General features: G+C 39.9%; 1 protein-coding gene across 1 annotated transcript; it reads left to right on the plus strand.

Annotated features, from left to right (window-relative positions):
• The first annotated feature begins 7,422 nt into the window (after positions 1–7,422).
• On the plus strand, positions 7,423–13,327 carry LOC119725882 (actin, cytoplasmic-like). The gene is made up of 5 exons (XM_038197478.1): positions 7,423–7,658; positions 8,863–9,040; positions 10,215–10,454; positions 11,445–11,691; positions 12,066–13,327. Exons 2-5 carry the CDS (start codon positions 8,906–8,908, stop codon positions 12,581–12,583), a joined length of 1,140 nt encoding a protein of 379 aa, XP_038053406.1. The 5' UTR covers positions 7,423–7,658; positions 8,863–8,905; the 3' UTR covers positions 12,584–13,327.
• The last annotated feature ends 882 nt before the right edge of the window (positions 13,328–14,209 follow it).

Genomic DNA, 14,209 nt, shown 5'->3' on the forward strand with positions numbered 1-14,209 from the left:
TTCTAAGAAAAAGCCACGCATCCTTCCTCACTGACTCAACTTCGTCCTTACGAGAAATACTTACAACAAAATGAATGAAAGCCATGGTATGGCGGTCACATTAAATGTAAAAGCTGAAGTTCATTTTGAAAAATGCGGGTTCGCCAACAGATGGCGCACTTCACAACTCATACCGCCTATAATTATTCGCAATGCATCTAGGGTCTGGATGACAAACAAACCGGGCAATTTGTGCACAAACATACGGGGCTGAGAACCAGTTACAATTTTTCATTTGATTTCTCCTCATGATGTATCACGGCTTAAGATATTATCTTTTCATGTAATGTTGCATTGGTATTTTGAAACACTCATTTCACGAAGAAAGTATGAGGAAATCCCTTTCATTGAGACCAGTTTCATTACTGGGGAATAATATCATGACTCTTTCAATATTGACCAATCAGATTTCAGATGTCAAGCTCACACCTACAAGCTACAACACTGACTGATCACCATATTGTTCCACTGGGCCTGATGACTGGTACCCGGAAATCAATTCAAAGATTTCTGTCTTTCTTTTTGGAAAGTAGAAAAACTAAATTTTATTTTCAAATTATAATATTATTGTTAATAATTATTCTATGCATTCATAGGTGAATCGATGATATTTGATCTTGGGAAATAAATACTTTAAAGCTTGACTGGTTCCTATTTCCATATATTTAGCTGTTTGCAGGAGCCCTGCTCATTTTCCCCATACACACCTTTAATCTACATAACACATACATACTAGGAATGCAGTAGGAAAAAATATATGTCCTCCTAGACCCCGAACCAGCGCAGGTAAACAATCTTTTCATTCCGTTGGGACACAGGTTTGGAACAACTTGGCACCTAATGTAAAACTGGCCAATGATCTCACGTCTTTTAAAACTCTGTACTGGGCAAATAAATAGATGAAAGTTACAGGTGTATAGGGATTTATTTTTAATTCTTGGGGAGTGGGGAGGTTTTTTTCTTTTTTCTTTTTCATATTATTTCTATTTTAAGAACAGTTGGCTTTTAATTAATGGACAAGGGAAATGCGAAAGTCAATTTTTAAACAAGACAATGTTTTTTTTTTAACTCGGGATTAATGTTCCATTTTAAATCTGTTTATCTATACGTCGTCTGTTTTAATCTAGGGTTTTAATTTTGTGTGGTTTTAATTGCTTGGGTTATACATCGTCTGTTGTAATTGAGGGTTTTAATTTTGCGTGGTTTTAACTCCTTGGATTATTTTTTTGTAATGTATTCATTATATCTTTTATTGTGTTTTGGTAATTTTTGTCGTTATAATATCATGTTTTCATGTAATCCAGGACCCCAGGGAGAACAGTTTATTGACAACTGATGGGGCTACCCTGGTAAAATAACACGAAATAAATAAATAAATAAACACAACACTAAAATTGATTAAGGCAAGGAACTTGGTCACAGTGTCCAAAAATGTTGTTGTTATCAATTGACAATTGTGTAGTGATGCGTGACTGAAATTAAATGAAACTCATAGGGTTTTAGGCCAAAGATTATTTGCACAATGAAACTTTTTCAAAACTGACTTCAATGTTAGGTAGTTATTTTAAATGTAGTCAGATGGACACTTTTTAGGGGTCATACTGTATATTACAAACATTACGAAATATTTACAAATAATCATATGTTTGTACCCATTTGCAAGAAAATCGTTTCTTTCAAAACGTCTTGAATTTCTGGTGAAAGAGTGAATCAATCGTTTGAAGTAATTCCTTTGTTTGGCAAAATGTACATGAACTTATATTACAAGTATTGTTTAGGTGTTTTGTTAAGTTCTCAATTTCCCCATTTTTAGTGTGTTTTTTTTTTACTTCTCAGTCTTACAAACGTAACCAAACAAAACTATTTCGACTTCTTAAATTCGAATATCTTCTTTTGCGGTATTTACGAGTTAACAGTATTTAACAGGTGTTTTTAACGATTAATGATCCAGCTCAGACAACAGCTGGTCCAGTCTTAGTTTGTAACTAAGTTGGGTTTTAAATTGGGATTATTCTTATTTCCTGGTAACGATTCTCGTTCTATTGTTAAGCGCTTTGCGGAATCTTTGATTCATATTGCGCTATATAAATGTTTTATTCTTCTTCTTATTATTATTATTGTAAGTATCATTCCACTAAATATATCATTGGGGAGACACGTTATCGTAATTTCTTCGATAATAGGGAGACACCGGTCATAAGGGAGACACATAACTGTCTCCCTAATGTCACAGCCCCCCTTTAGAGGCAACTATTCGCTGTCACAATAAGGTTATATTTATTGCTCGTGGTCTAATGTGTAAACATACCGAAATTCGTGGAAAGGGACATGGGAATATTGGGTTAGGGCACATCTAAGTTGGAAAACAATTTGTGCACAAGTCTTTTGGAAAGACTCCCTTTGGAAAGTCTCCCTTTTAAAAAGTCTCCCACTAAATGTACCATTAGGGGACATTAAAATGTAACATTATTATGTTCTTTCGCACATTGGGAGACATCGGTCATTAGGGAGTTATTATTATTATTAATATTGTCATTATTATAAGCATCGATCATTTCTGGTAATGAAACCAAGGATTCCTCAAAACCACCCAAGGCACTGTACGGTAACTCGCAATCCTGAATAAACCTGTAGAGAGAAGATAACGAGAAAAAAAACACAGTTTTAGAAAATCCCAGAAGGAATTTCTGGGGAAAACCCACGAAATCAGGCAGGGACTGAAAACCAAATCCACATATTCGGCCATGTGGGATTCAAACCCGGGTCACAGCGGTGGAATGCGAGGGAAGCACCGCTACGCCAACCTGACTCCCCAAATTATTTGGGTAACCCTGTTTAGAGTAACTGGGAGGCCACCCCCTCCCCCTCCCCAGAATGACATCCCAGGGTAAACCCTTAGAGACTGAAAGACCAACCCGTATGTCATCCACGGTGGGTTTCGAGCCCGGGTCAAAGTGGTGGTAGGCGAGGAAAGGACCATAGCGCCTTACTCCCTGCAAAATAAAGTTCCAGTCGTTCTAGTAATTGAAAGCAGTAAATGTTGCACAGGTGTTTGAATAAAGCCAGTGAAATTTGAAGCTAACATTTTGTTTACTGTGATTCTTTTTATTAGTGAAGATCTAAGCAGCCTTTTAGATGACATTTTTTTTGCAATGTATTGTTAGTAATTTTCAGGGTCGAGCGGATTAAGATTGTACAATGTTCATCACATTTAAGAATTCTTAATTCACAAGAATGACCAAACATTATTATGCATCTGAAACAAAACAAAGCTGAATGCTCTAACCACTTTGTATAAAATCAGTCGCTCACTGCTGCACCTAACCATCTAAGTGTTGTAGTGACCTCGGACTTCTTTGGTCAAGCGCTAGCTGATAGCTGTACGGCATCCGTGTCTGCCTAAGCCAACCGATGCATTGAATGTGGCCAGTCGCATTCGGTTTGTCGAGCCGTATCAAAATTAACTCCCAACTCGAAAGTTGTTTTTCCAATCACGTGGGAATATAAGCCTATAGATCGCCGTCGATTTCCGCCTAAATTTTGCTTACAGCACAGTCGTTGAGCAGAATTAGGATACCAAATGCGATTTTTATCGCATTTTTTGATATACGCAACCTGTTGGGGTACTAAAGTTAACAAATTTTTAGGCATTCTGTGTCGTCGGGGCCAAATCCTTATTTATTTGCAATGATTACGTTTCACAAAAAGGTGAATCAGGCTGCTCAAATGTTTTCTTTTGTACACAACGAGTTGATTTGATTATTTTGTTCTGATTTTTTATTATATCACATGCATTATTTTTGTATTTTCGAGAAATTTGTAAATTTATTTTCGAACGATTACAGTACAAGCTCTCAATGTAACAAATTCATCATTCTTGCAATTGTCCTCGGACAGAAACAAAAAGTTATGTGGCGATGGCCAAGTCTTCAGGAGTCGGACTTATGACCCTAACTCAATGAGCCCCTTACCGACTTCCATATAGAACTCTTCTGGGACTCGGTACCCGGCCCACCACACCTCCTTCCCTGTCCATCCATGTAACTCGAAAGTCAGGCACCATAAAGGGAGGAAACGAGGTGGCACCATAAGCCTTGCTGCCGAGTCAGCAAAAGAACCCCGTACGTGTACGCAGATGCCAACCTGGACTTCGCAGACGGTCCCAACTTGTGAGTCAGCTTAACGACCGACCGAGCTAACTGCTGTTGGTAAATGACGATGGGATATTAAAACTCTTAAATTAAATGACAAAGACGCGTGCGTTGAAAACCAAAAATGACACCATTGGGGAATCGAACCCCTTACCCTGGGTCCGCAGTCAGACAGCTTAACCACTAGGCTATTCCAGGAGGTTTAACATAATGCATTGTATTCTGTGGCGATAAGATCGGGCCATTCATTTCCGCAGTGGGAGAGAATACTTTGTTCTTTTACAGCTGCGCGAAAGATGCATCGGGCTATTCACATGAAAGTTGTTATTAGCTCTTTTCTACATTTATTCTTAAATACACCAGTTGACTTGACTATTCGGAGTAAGTACGAGCGATTAACCTTCAAGCTCGCCCCATATTCTGTCTCATCAATACTGTTTCGCGACGGCACTGGCATCGCTCTGATGATGGAGTGAAATTCTAGCAAGTTTATAATAACCCGGCTCTTCTTCACATTGAGCTTCTGACCCGTTCACAAATGTTTACGAGGGAATTTTGTTTGTTTGTCTGATTCTAATTCAGCTCAGGAAAAAGTCAGGTGGCATATGGTGGCAATCGTGATCGACACGTCCGAAGCACCAAACTTGGCAGATAGATTCTTGTAGCCCTTAATAAGATATTCAGAAGGGGTGACACCTGAAATTCTTTTTGGAGGGGGGCCTTATTTGATAAGGGGATCTACCCGATGTTCCCCACTACCGATGTTCCCCCAAATCCTTAGGATTAGGGTTAGGGTTAGGGCTAGGGTTAGGGTTACATTGGTAGGGATTTTGGGAAACATCGGTATTGGGGAACATAGGTATGCACCCGGGATCGTCAATAGCCTCCGTGAAATATATTTATTTCCAATTTGATAGGCCTGTATTAAGACTTTTGAGACGTTGGTGGCAGCAACACATTTGTCCTTTTCATCTGTTTACGTCACGTTTATAAGGCACGCATGCTCAATATGACGGAAGCAATGGGAAAAAGAGCTGTGTGTTTGCTGCCACCAACGTCAGATCTCCCATTATGAGGATATGAAAGATCTAAAAATGGCTATCATATACCCTAAAGTTACACTCATTTACCATTTCCCTACAAATCATCAGATAGTCTTGCCAAACCTCATTATTGATGAGCTTAAAATTTACAAAGTTATTTATGGGGCTAAACATTGGGAGAAGCCTGGTTGCCTTAACGTGGGAGTCTTGAACGTTCAAAGAAATCCCCAAAACTAAGAGATTATGGTTGTCTATGTACATGTCTATACGTCAAAATGCTTTATTTACACGTACATTTGGGATTTCTTTGATCCTGTTCAAGTCCCCCATCGACGTCAGGCAACCCTTCGCCTAAGTTTAGCCCAATTGACGGTACGGACACCTCCTTTTCCCCCTTTTTTCTGGGCTAAATATCATGAAGTCATCATTGTTCACATGGCTTTCCATATATTTTAATTAGGGTAACTGTGCGCCAGTTAGCAACTTTGTGAACTTTGTGAACTTGAAGATTATCAATAGTGAGGTTTGGCAAGACTACTTGATGATATCTAGCCGGAAACAATGAATGCGAGCAATTTCAGGGTAAAATGGCAGCCATTTTGGATCTTTCAGATTTCATCGTATCTATCCAGCCACTTCTGTGCAGCATAACATGTTATTACAGTAAGGATGTGTACGTGGAATCCCAAATAGAATTTACGTAGGCCTACTTTTGGAATCAGTAAGACATTGTGGAAATGTTATGATTGTTTGGTGGATTTATTTCTTCTGTCTATGGGGCCTGCGTCACAGACGCTATAATTTCGAGTGAAAGCTTAATTGTAACTTAAGTATAATCTTACTGGTTCTAAAAGGAGGCCTAGACAGCGAACAGAAAAGGCCCACAGTGATAAACATTAATACTTCAAAATTAGTGAATTACGAGCTTATAATTCTAAAAATTAGTTGGACCTATCTCCTTCTGTGAGTGTGAACAAGGGTCATGCTGACTGCAGGAGAAATTCATAATTTGTCATAATCCGTTAGCCGCGAGAAATGATGAGCACTGCCTTTTTTAAGGGAGAAGGAAAAATGAACAAAGTTTTTTGTATCATTTCTCGATAATTTAACTTAGTATGAGGCATCAAACATCGAAAAACACAAATTGGGCTCTGTGTACTAAGAACACATACAAATGTACACTGTAGTGTATTTCTATTCACAACGTACGGACAACGACCTTGCTATATACACGCTGACTCACAACCATTCAGTGTTTACACTCCGTGCGCATGCTCAATCTATTCATTACCAAATATGGACACAGCGGGATAGCCCTAGATCTTTAGACGTTTAATCAGCCGTTGAGCTCTCTTTACCGCTGTCTGTTTCGAAGGTGGGGGAAAACGTACCTTTTGATTAATAGATTAGTGTTTAACTGAACTGAAATATGGCACATGTATTTGGTTCGTAATACGGACTAGCGAGGGGCAGATTTTTCTTTCTGCAGTATTGAAAGCCTAAAGAAAAATGAAATCAGGCTACTTTATAATGGTGAATTAAACTATCGTGTTTTCGGCCCTGTTGTTTGCATTGGCAATTATTATAAGGTAGAGACCGCGGCATATGTTGCTTACTGCACAATAACAACTGTATTTTCCATGTAAGTAATTAGCGCCTTCTCATAATTTTGTTTCAGTCTGTTAGTTCAGTCAATCACAAAATGTGCATGATCATGCAACGCCGCGCCAGTTTACATGATATAGTGTTCCAACACTACGACTGGATGGGGAGTATAAGTCTTGCACTTGTTTACGTTGCAAGCACCTGTACGTGGTGCAGTATACGCATGGGTTTAAATCGATAACGGTTTTCTGGGTGATAGTTTTTGTAATTTATGCATTCAAATCTAGTTGCTTTATAACCCCGACCAATCAGGAGTGACCAGGAGAAGAAAATTATTGCCTTATTTGGCGATGGTTGAAATCAGGCGGCCCCTGGGATCTGTGCGCCTGCGCACACCGCAGCCTCATCGCCCAAAATAAACCAGGCCATCACCAAACCTTTGTGTCAATATAAATAATGGCTTTGTGTTTTGTTATCAGCTCCTGCCTGCTGCACTAGGCTTCCATTAAACTCATGAATAATACATCTTACTCATGAATAATACATCTTAGTCATCGGATGTAAACAAACATTGACACAATCTCAAAATTATGAAGTAATGGTCGGACCATCTTTGCCTTATTTGGTGTCAAATTTTCTTTTTCGAGGGGTATATATAGGGGTGGGCTTGTTCCCTTGAAGCCAGAAAACCACCTGCGATCCTAACTGATCCGAAGAACCGAAAAAGAGCTGCAAGCTAGCTACTTCTGCATATTCTACACGATACAACTTCAACGTTCATCAAGAGCTTAACTGAAGCGTTATTCGACAACTTTCCTCGGTAAAACTCTTTTTTTTTCAATGTGTCTATGCGTATAAATCATGTCCTGACAAATTGCGATGCCTTGTTTATATTCTACTATATCTTATAATCAGTGCACACTCTAAAAACAACTTAGTCAAAATATTGACTGGTTTTCCTATAGTTATTAAAAAATTGACTAGGAATTTAGTTAAACATGCTAGGTTTCATTCTATGACTTGAAAAAGTGGTTGGATTTCACTCCAATTTTAGTCAATTATATAACTATTTTTTTCAATACTGACTGGAAAAATGTAGTCCTATTGACTGATGTTCAGTTGCACCCAGCTGACCCTGAAATAAATGGCTAGTCAAATGGAACTTTCTGGTCAAATCTTACTAATGTTTTTTTAGAGTGTGTTGTTTTGTCTTGTTTTGTTGAACACATCCACCGCAAGCTTCAGCTTTTCAGGATGCCTCCATATACCTGTCTTATTGTAGTATTCAATGTGATTGACAGTGCGGTGAAAATGAACGAGTTCTTGAATTGAATTGAGGTGAATTGAATTGAATTTAGTGCTGGAGATAATTGGATTTGAAGAAAAGAAATGCGATGAAATCAATTAAGAAGCTTTCGAAGTAATTTTGTGGATAGGCCTACACATGCTTTATTTCTTGAAACAAAATACTTCGACGGTCGTGGCTTCAATAGCCAAACAAATTGCGATTGTTGCAATTGTCGTTTAAACATTGTAAATCCTGTACTTTGCTTAACCCTAAAGGGGCCGGGGGCGGAATCCCCCCCCCCAACTTTTTCCGCGATAGCCTCGAAATATTTTTTTCCGCTACCCGAGCTGTTATGACTTTTTAGCCTGGAGCCCTGTGCATCTTTTGTCACCAAAAACATGAAAGTTGGACGGGTTGCCGCGCAGCGAAAAATTTCCCGTGAAAACTGAATTTTCCCATAATATACGTAGTGTACATACACAGAGCAGAATTAACATTCGTGCATATGAATTATTAATTAGCCATAATACCCAAACCCTTTGACATATAGTCATGAAATTTCTTGGGTAATATGAAGAGTTGTTCTATATACCGAGTTTTATAATTTTTCTTCACTCCATGACTGAGATCTCATAGGGCTCCCTCCCGGCAGAGAGATGGTCAAAATAACCCGGCCCTTTTTTAGGGTTAAGTATACGTCTAATAATAGTGTAATTATTTTGTCTCTTGTTTGCAGGTGTGCATTTCTAGTTCGTGATCCAAGAAGAACCCACAGCATCATGTCTTTTTACGAGGAAGATGAAGTCTGCCCTCTTGTGATCGACAACGGCTCGGGCATGTGCAAGGCTGGCTTCGCCGATGATGATGCCCCACGTGCTGTCTTCCCTGCAGTGGTTGGGAGGCCTCGCCATGAGGTATTTCAACAGCTTAGCAATGGACCCATCTAGTAAGCACCGCCCCATGGTGTTCCGACCAATCACAGCCGTGATTTATGTCCGACGTGCGTGCACTAAACTCCGACATGCGTGCACGCGCGTATGATGCGCGCGGAAGGAAAATGCAGCGTGGCATTGGAGCGGAGCACGTGTTAATTTGCCCCCGTGCGCACGGGGCGGAGCCTACTGGATCGGTCCATTACACAATTCTAAATTTATTTTATTATTTTCAGGGTGTATAGTTGCGCAGTTGTGAGTCCGAGTTTTGGGCCTGGGAGGGATCACATTTTCTCTGTAAAAACAAATTGTGCTAAAAAAAGGATTTTAAGTTGCGCAGCTGTGTGTGGGAGTACCGCTTAGACTTTTGTTTAATCATTCCTTTGAAATAAAAATTCGGGAGGGAGCAAATTCCTCACCATCACTAACCCCACTCCTTGGCAATATGTATGCTACTTTATTATTTTGTTCGCTTTGTTTGGTAAATTTGAGCTTACAAACCACTTTTTTGTTACGACGCATGTTTTCTTCAAAAACATTTTTTGCTTGCAAAACAATAATAAGTGAAGAAGGAAAATCAAATTGGCTCAAAGTCAACTCAAATTTACACAGAGAATCAGTTCGATTAAAAAAATATATATATATATATTTATTAAGTAGCATTAACTACGAATCCCTCCTCTACCAAGGGCGGATCCAGAACACATATTTTGTTGGTGGGGAAAAAAGTGGTCCCCAAAAAGTGGGTCCAAAAAGTTACGGCGTGTGTCCGGGGCCCGCTTAAGGGCCCTTAAAAAAAAAGGTAAGATTCTAGATGTCGTGTGGTGCGATCTGAGGCAATTTCTGACCCCTTTTTTTGATGATAAGATGATGGTGTACGCAGTGCCTGCCTTTATTGCGACGTCACTTTAAAAAAAAAATGGGTTCGTTTTCTTGTTTTTTGTTTTGTTTTTTTTTTTTTGGGGGGGGGGGAGGGGGAGGGAGGCATGGCCCCCGTTGGCCCCCCTGGATCCGCCCTTGTCCCCCACCAGAAACAGAAAATGAATCCCCCGTTGGTGTTGCTCAAAATACAATGTACGTTGATGTAAATGTTGTGGTTCAAAGCTTTGTTTCCACTCTTGACTCTTTACCCTTATTTATTTCAAATGTAATTAAGGTAATGATGATGGGGATGGGCAGGAAGGACAGCTACATCGGCGACGAGGCGCAGAGCAAGCGGGGCATCCTGACCCTCAAGTACCCCATCGAGCACGGCATCGTGACCAACTGGGACGACATGGAGAAGATCTGGCACCACACCTTCTACAACGAGCTGCGCGTGGCGCCGGAGGAGCACCCAGTGCTGCTGACCGAAGCCCCGCTCAACCCCAAAGCCAACAGGGAAAAGATGACACAGGTAAGTTTCAAAAACATCAAAGAACTTCAAGATTTGTGACATTTGACATTCCAGGGGAAAACTTGATGTCTAGTCAGCAATTCGTTAATCATTCCAAAAAGAGTGTAACGAATGAATACTGTCCCAATAAGCATCAAATGTTGCCGGCTAGTGATTGAAGAAAAACCTTGATGGCCTGTAACTTTCTTTGTTGGATATTCGTTTCGGGAAAGAAGTAAACAATAGTGAATGTTTTCTCTATAGATTATAGGATTTTTTTAAAAACCTGTTTGAAACCTAGTCTAAAGGCAGATTATGGGTAGTGCTAATTACTTCGGCCGATGATGTTTATTCACATATTACTGGAAAATCTGAACATAAAAAAAAAATCTATGACTGAAACATTAAACCCCTCCTTTTTGGAAAAATCGGGATCCGCCCTCATAAATCCTGACTATGACTAAAACTATTCCGGCTGATTTTCAACTGCAAAGAACTTACTCTAAATAAAGTCGAGTTTTGCTATTTTCATGTACAATCTGACTTCTCTTTTTAAAAGATAGAAATTCATTGATGGGAATACATGTTTATAGTTAATGCGTTACCCATGCACTTGTGTCTAATATATTTTCAACTTGTGTGTTTTAATCCAACAAAAAAACAAGTGCGTTTTGGAGGGGGTTGCGTCAGCGACCCTCTGAAAAATCGGTTTTCACTTTGGTCACAAACATATCTACCTTCCGAGCAAACTGGCTCCCGGTCCACATAATTATTAACGACAACGATTGTAGGGTGGGGACTAGTCTAACCACGAGAACGAAATTATCTTTCGCAGATAAACCTGAGCAGATTCTTATTTGGGAAGATGTCTAATTTCCAATTAAAAAAAAAAACAATTTAGAACAGGAATATATTATTGGGATGAAACTCAAAAATATCTATTCTCGGGATGAATCTCGATCGTCATACATCTTTAGCTAACTTAAACTTCAATATTCTTTCTTCTTATAGATCATGTTCGAGACCTTCAACGTGCCGGCCATGTACGTCAGCATCCAGGCTGTCCTGTCTCTCTACTCCTCCGGTCGTACCACCGGCGTGGTCTTCGACTCCGGCGACGGCGTGTCTCACGTTGTGCCCATCTACGAGGGCTACTCCCTGCCCCACGCCATCAAGAGGCTTGACCTGGCCGGCCGCGACCTGACCGACTACCTCATGGTGATTCTTTCGGAGCGGGGGTATGCCTTCTCCACGTCAGGTGAGCAACGCTAGCTATAAATACCCTCTCAAATCCAAAGGCAGCTAGTTGCGCCCCACCCCCCGTTTTGACGGCTTATCCCCTACCCTCATAAATCCGCCCCTAAACGTGATGTCTAAAAAGTTTACCTCCATCAGTACTTTGGAGGGTTTTCACACTGTAAAGCTGGTATTAAGAAACTGTATTTTTACCTTGAATTTGTTTGTAAATGTGTTGAAAAAATTCCACGAGAAACTGTATACTGTTCATTTCTCAGTACGGAGGTCCTGTAGCCCTTCATTTTGTTCAAGAAATTTGACCCTGGACTCTAATTAACACGAGTGGGCAATTCAAACAAATGATTCATATTTCTCGAAACGTTTTTCCCCCAACAGCCGAGAAGGAGATAGTCCGTGACATCAAGGAGAAGCTCTGCTACTCAGCCCTGGACTTTGAGCAAGAGATGGCGTCTTCTCAGTCCAGCTCCGCCCTGGAGAAGAGCTACGAGCTCCCGGACGGCCAGGTCGTCACCATCGGCAACGAGAGGTTCCGGTGCCCGGAGGTCCTCTTCCAGCCGTCCTTCATCGGCATGGAATCCGTCGGCATCCACGAGTCGGTGTACAACAGCATCATGGGGTGCGACATGGACATCCGTAGGGACATGTACACCAACGTTGTGTTGTCTGGGGGCTCCACCATGTTCCCCGGCGTGGCTGACCGGATGAACAAGGAGCTGACCGCCCTTGCTCCGCCCACCATGAAGGTGAAGATCGTGGCTCCCCCAGAGAGGAAGTACTCCGTGTGGATGGGTGGCTCCATCCTTGCCTCCCTGTCCACCTTCCAGCAGATGTGGATCTCTAAGCAGGAGTACGATGAGAACGGGCCCGCTATCGTCCATCGGAAGTGTTTCTAGTTTGGACATAAAAAAAGAAACAATTTCTCTTGTCAAATTTAAGTCGGAGCTGCATTTGTTCCATGCTTGTAAAAGAAACGCTTCATCATTGCCTTTACACTTTAGCTGTTGCACTTGTCTATGAAGAGTTCCATACTAATGTGCCTGAATGTTATTTCTTAGCCTCGGAGTCTGTTTCTTCTTAAATGTTACCAGACTTTTATATTTAAACAAAATGTGAGCTATGACACTGTTTGCGAGTATTCAAGTCGAAAAGAGTACAGTTGATGAAGTGTCTTTGCCTGAAGTTTTTGTATAAATTGAATCAAGCTGAAGTAATTTATTGTTCTGGTTTTATCTCCTTTAACGGAAAATTAGCGATGTCTTGATCCGTGCTATTTGCAGCCCGACAATCGTATCTTTTGTGTCTTATAAGCTGAAAAGAAACCCCCCAAAAGCGGGTATTTTCAGAAGATAAAAGCATCTGAAATTGACCCCAAAAAATATTGAAAAGTCGTCAGTAGAAAAATAAATAGAATGTTTTGAAGAGCACGGGTAGAGCCACTTTAAGACACAATATTGTGTTTGTATATATAAATATAATTAATCGGTCATATCAGACTGCTTAGAAAATTGATGAGACAACATTGGATCATTCAGATTTGTTTTTGCTACACTTTTATTGCTATCATTGTACACAATTAATGCACTCAGATTCGTTGCTGTTTCTGTTCTACTTGTTATAAGCTGGTGACGATTGTCGAGTGGTCCAACAATCCTTTGCGTTTCCTAGATTCTCTACTTTGATAAATCTAAGATAATCCTAAGGGAATATTTAGGGGAACGACTTCTTTGAATGAAATTTACTTTATTTTTATTTTGTCTTGTTATGCTTTTTGTCTAATAAATTAGTTAGTCTGTAACAAACAGCTCAAAGATGCATGGAAGCCTCAATTTTGGGTCCAGACTGGGAACAGATAAAAACAAAAATAGCGTGGCATTTCATGTTTCTTTTGATACGTAAACAATGTCTTATGACGTCCCTGTCTTAACCACAGCTATATTTTCAAGTATTATGTGCAATTGTAAAATATTAAGTCCTCAGAAAAATGAAAAGCTTCGGTGTTTTATAGGTTTTCCCGGATACTTTCGGAAAATGTGCGTTTGAATTTGTAAAACATAAATTCAATTTGGCGCCGAGTTTGAGAACGACGTACATCCTGGTTTCATTTTGGCAATAACTAGCATTGGATTTCATTTTGCATCATTCAAAAAAATGAATGTGCATAACGTTTAACTTAAGGGATTACAAATACGTGATAAGGCTTTCGGTTTGACGGATGCGTTGCCGATTATTACGAATGTGCAATCCAATTCGCAGAAAATCGATTGTCTATTGTGACACAGGCTGAATTGAACATTCGTTTTCATTTGTTACAATTTAAATTCGCATTTTCTGCATTCAATTTAAATAAATTATACAGGCCTATTCAAATCATAATACAACTTTGATTCATTAATTAATGATTCATTAATTAATCGACATGTGCCTTATTGATCATTAATGTGTTTGTTTTTATATACACAAAGGCCTATGTGAAATGTAGGCAAATGAAATGTGAAAATGATATTTAATATGACCAATAT

Source organism: Patiria miniata, unplaced genomic scaffold, assembly GCF_015706575.1.
Source record: "Patiria miniata isolate m_02_andy unplaced genomic scaffold, ASM1570657v1 HiC_scaffold_19, whole genome shotgun sequence".
Classification (NCBI taxonomy): domain Eukaryota; kingdom Metazoa; phylum Echinodermata; class Asteroidea; order Valvatida; family Asterinidae; genus Patiria; species Patiria miniata.

Bases quoted from the DNA above. Each gene is read 5' to 3' on its own strand.
- LOC119725882 (XM_038197478.1), top strand. From the start codon at position 8,906: ATGTCTTTTTACGAGGAAGATGAAGTCTGCCCTCTTGTGATCGACAAC. The intron at 9,041-10,214 runs GTATTTCAACAG...AATGTAATTAAG, and splicing joins TTGGGAGGCCTCGCCATGAG to GTAATGATGATGGGGATGGG. The intron at 11,692-12,065 runs GTGAGCAACGCT...TTCCCCCAACAG, and splicing joins GTATGCCTTCTCCACGTCAG to CCGAGAAGGAGATAGTCCGT.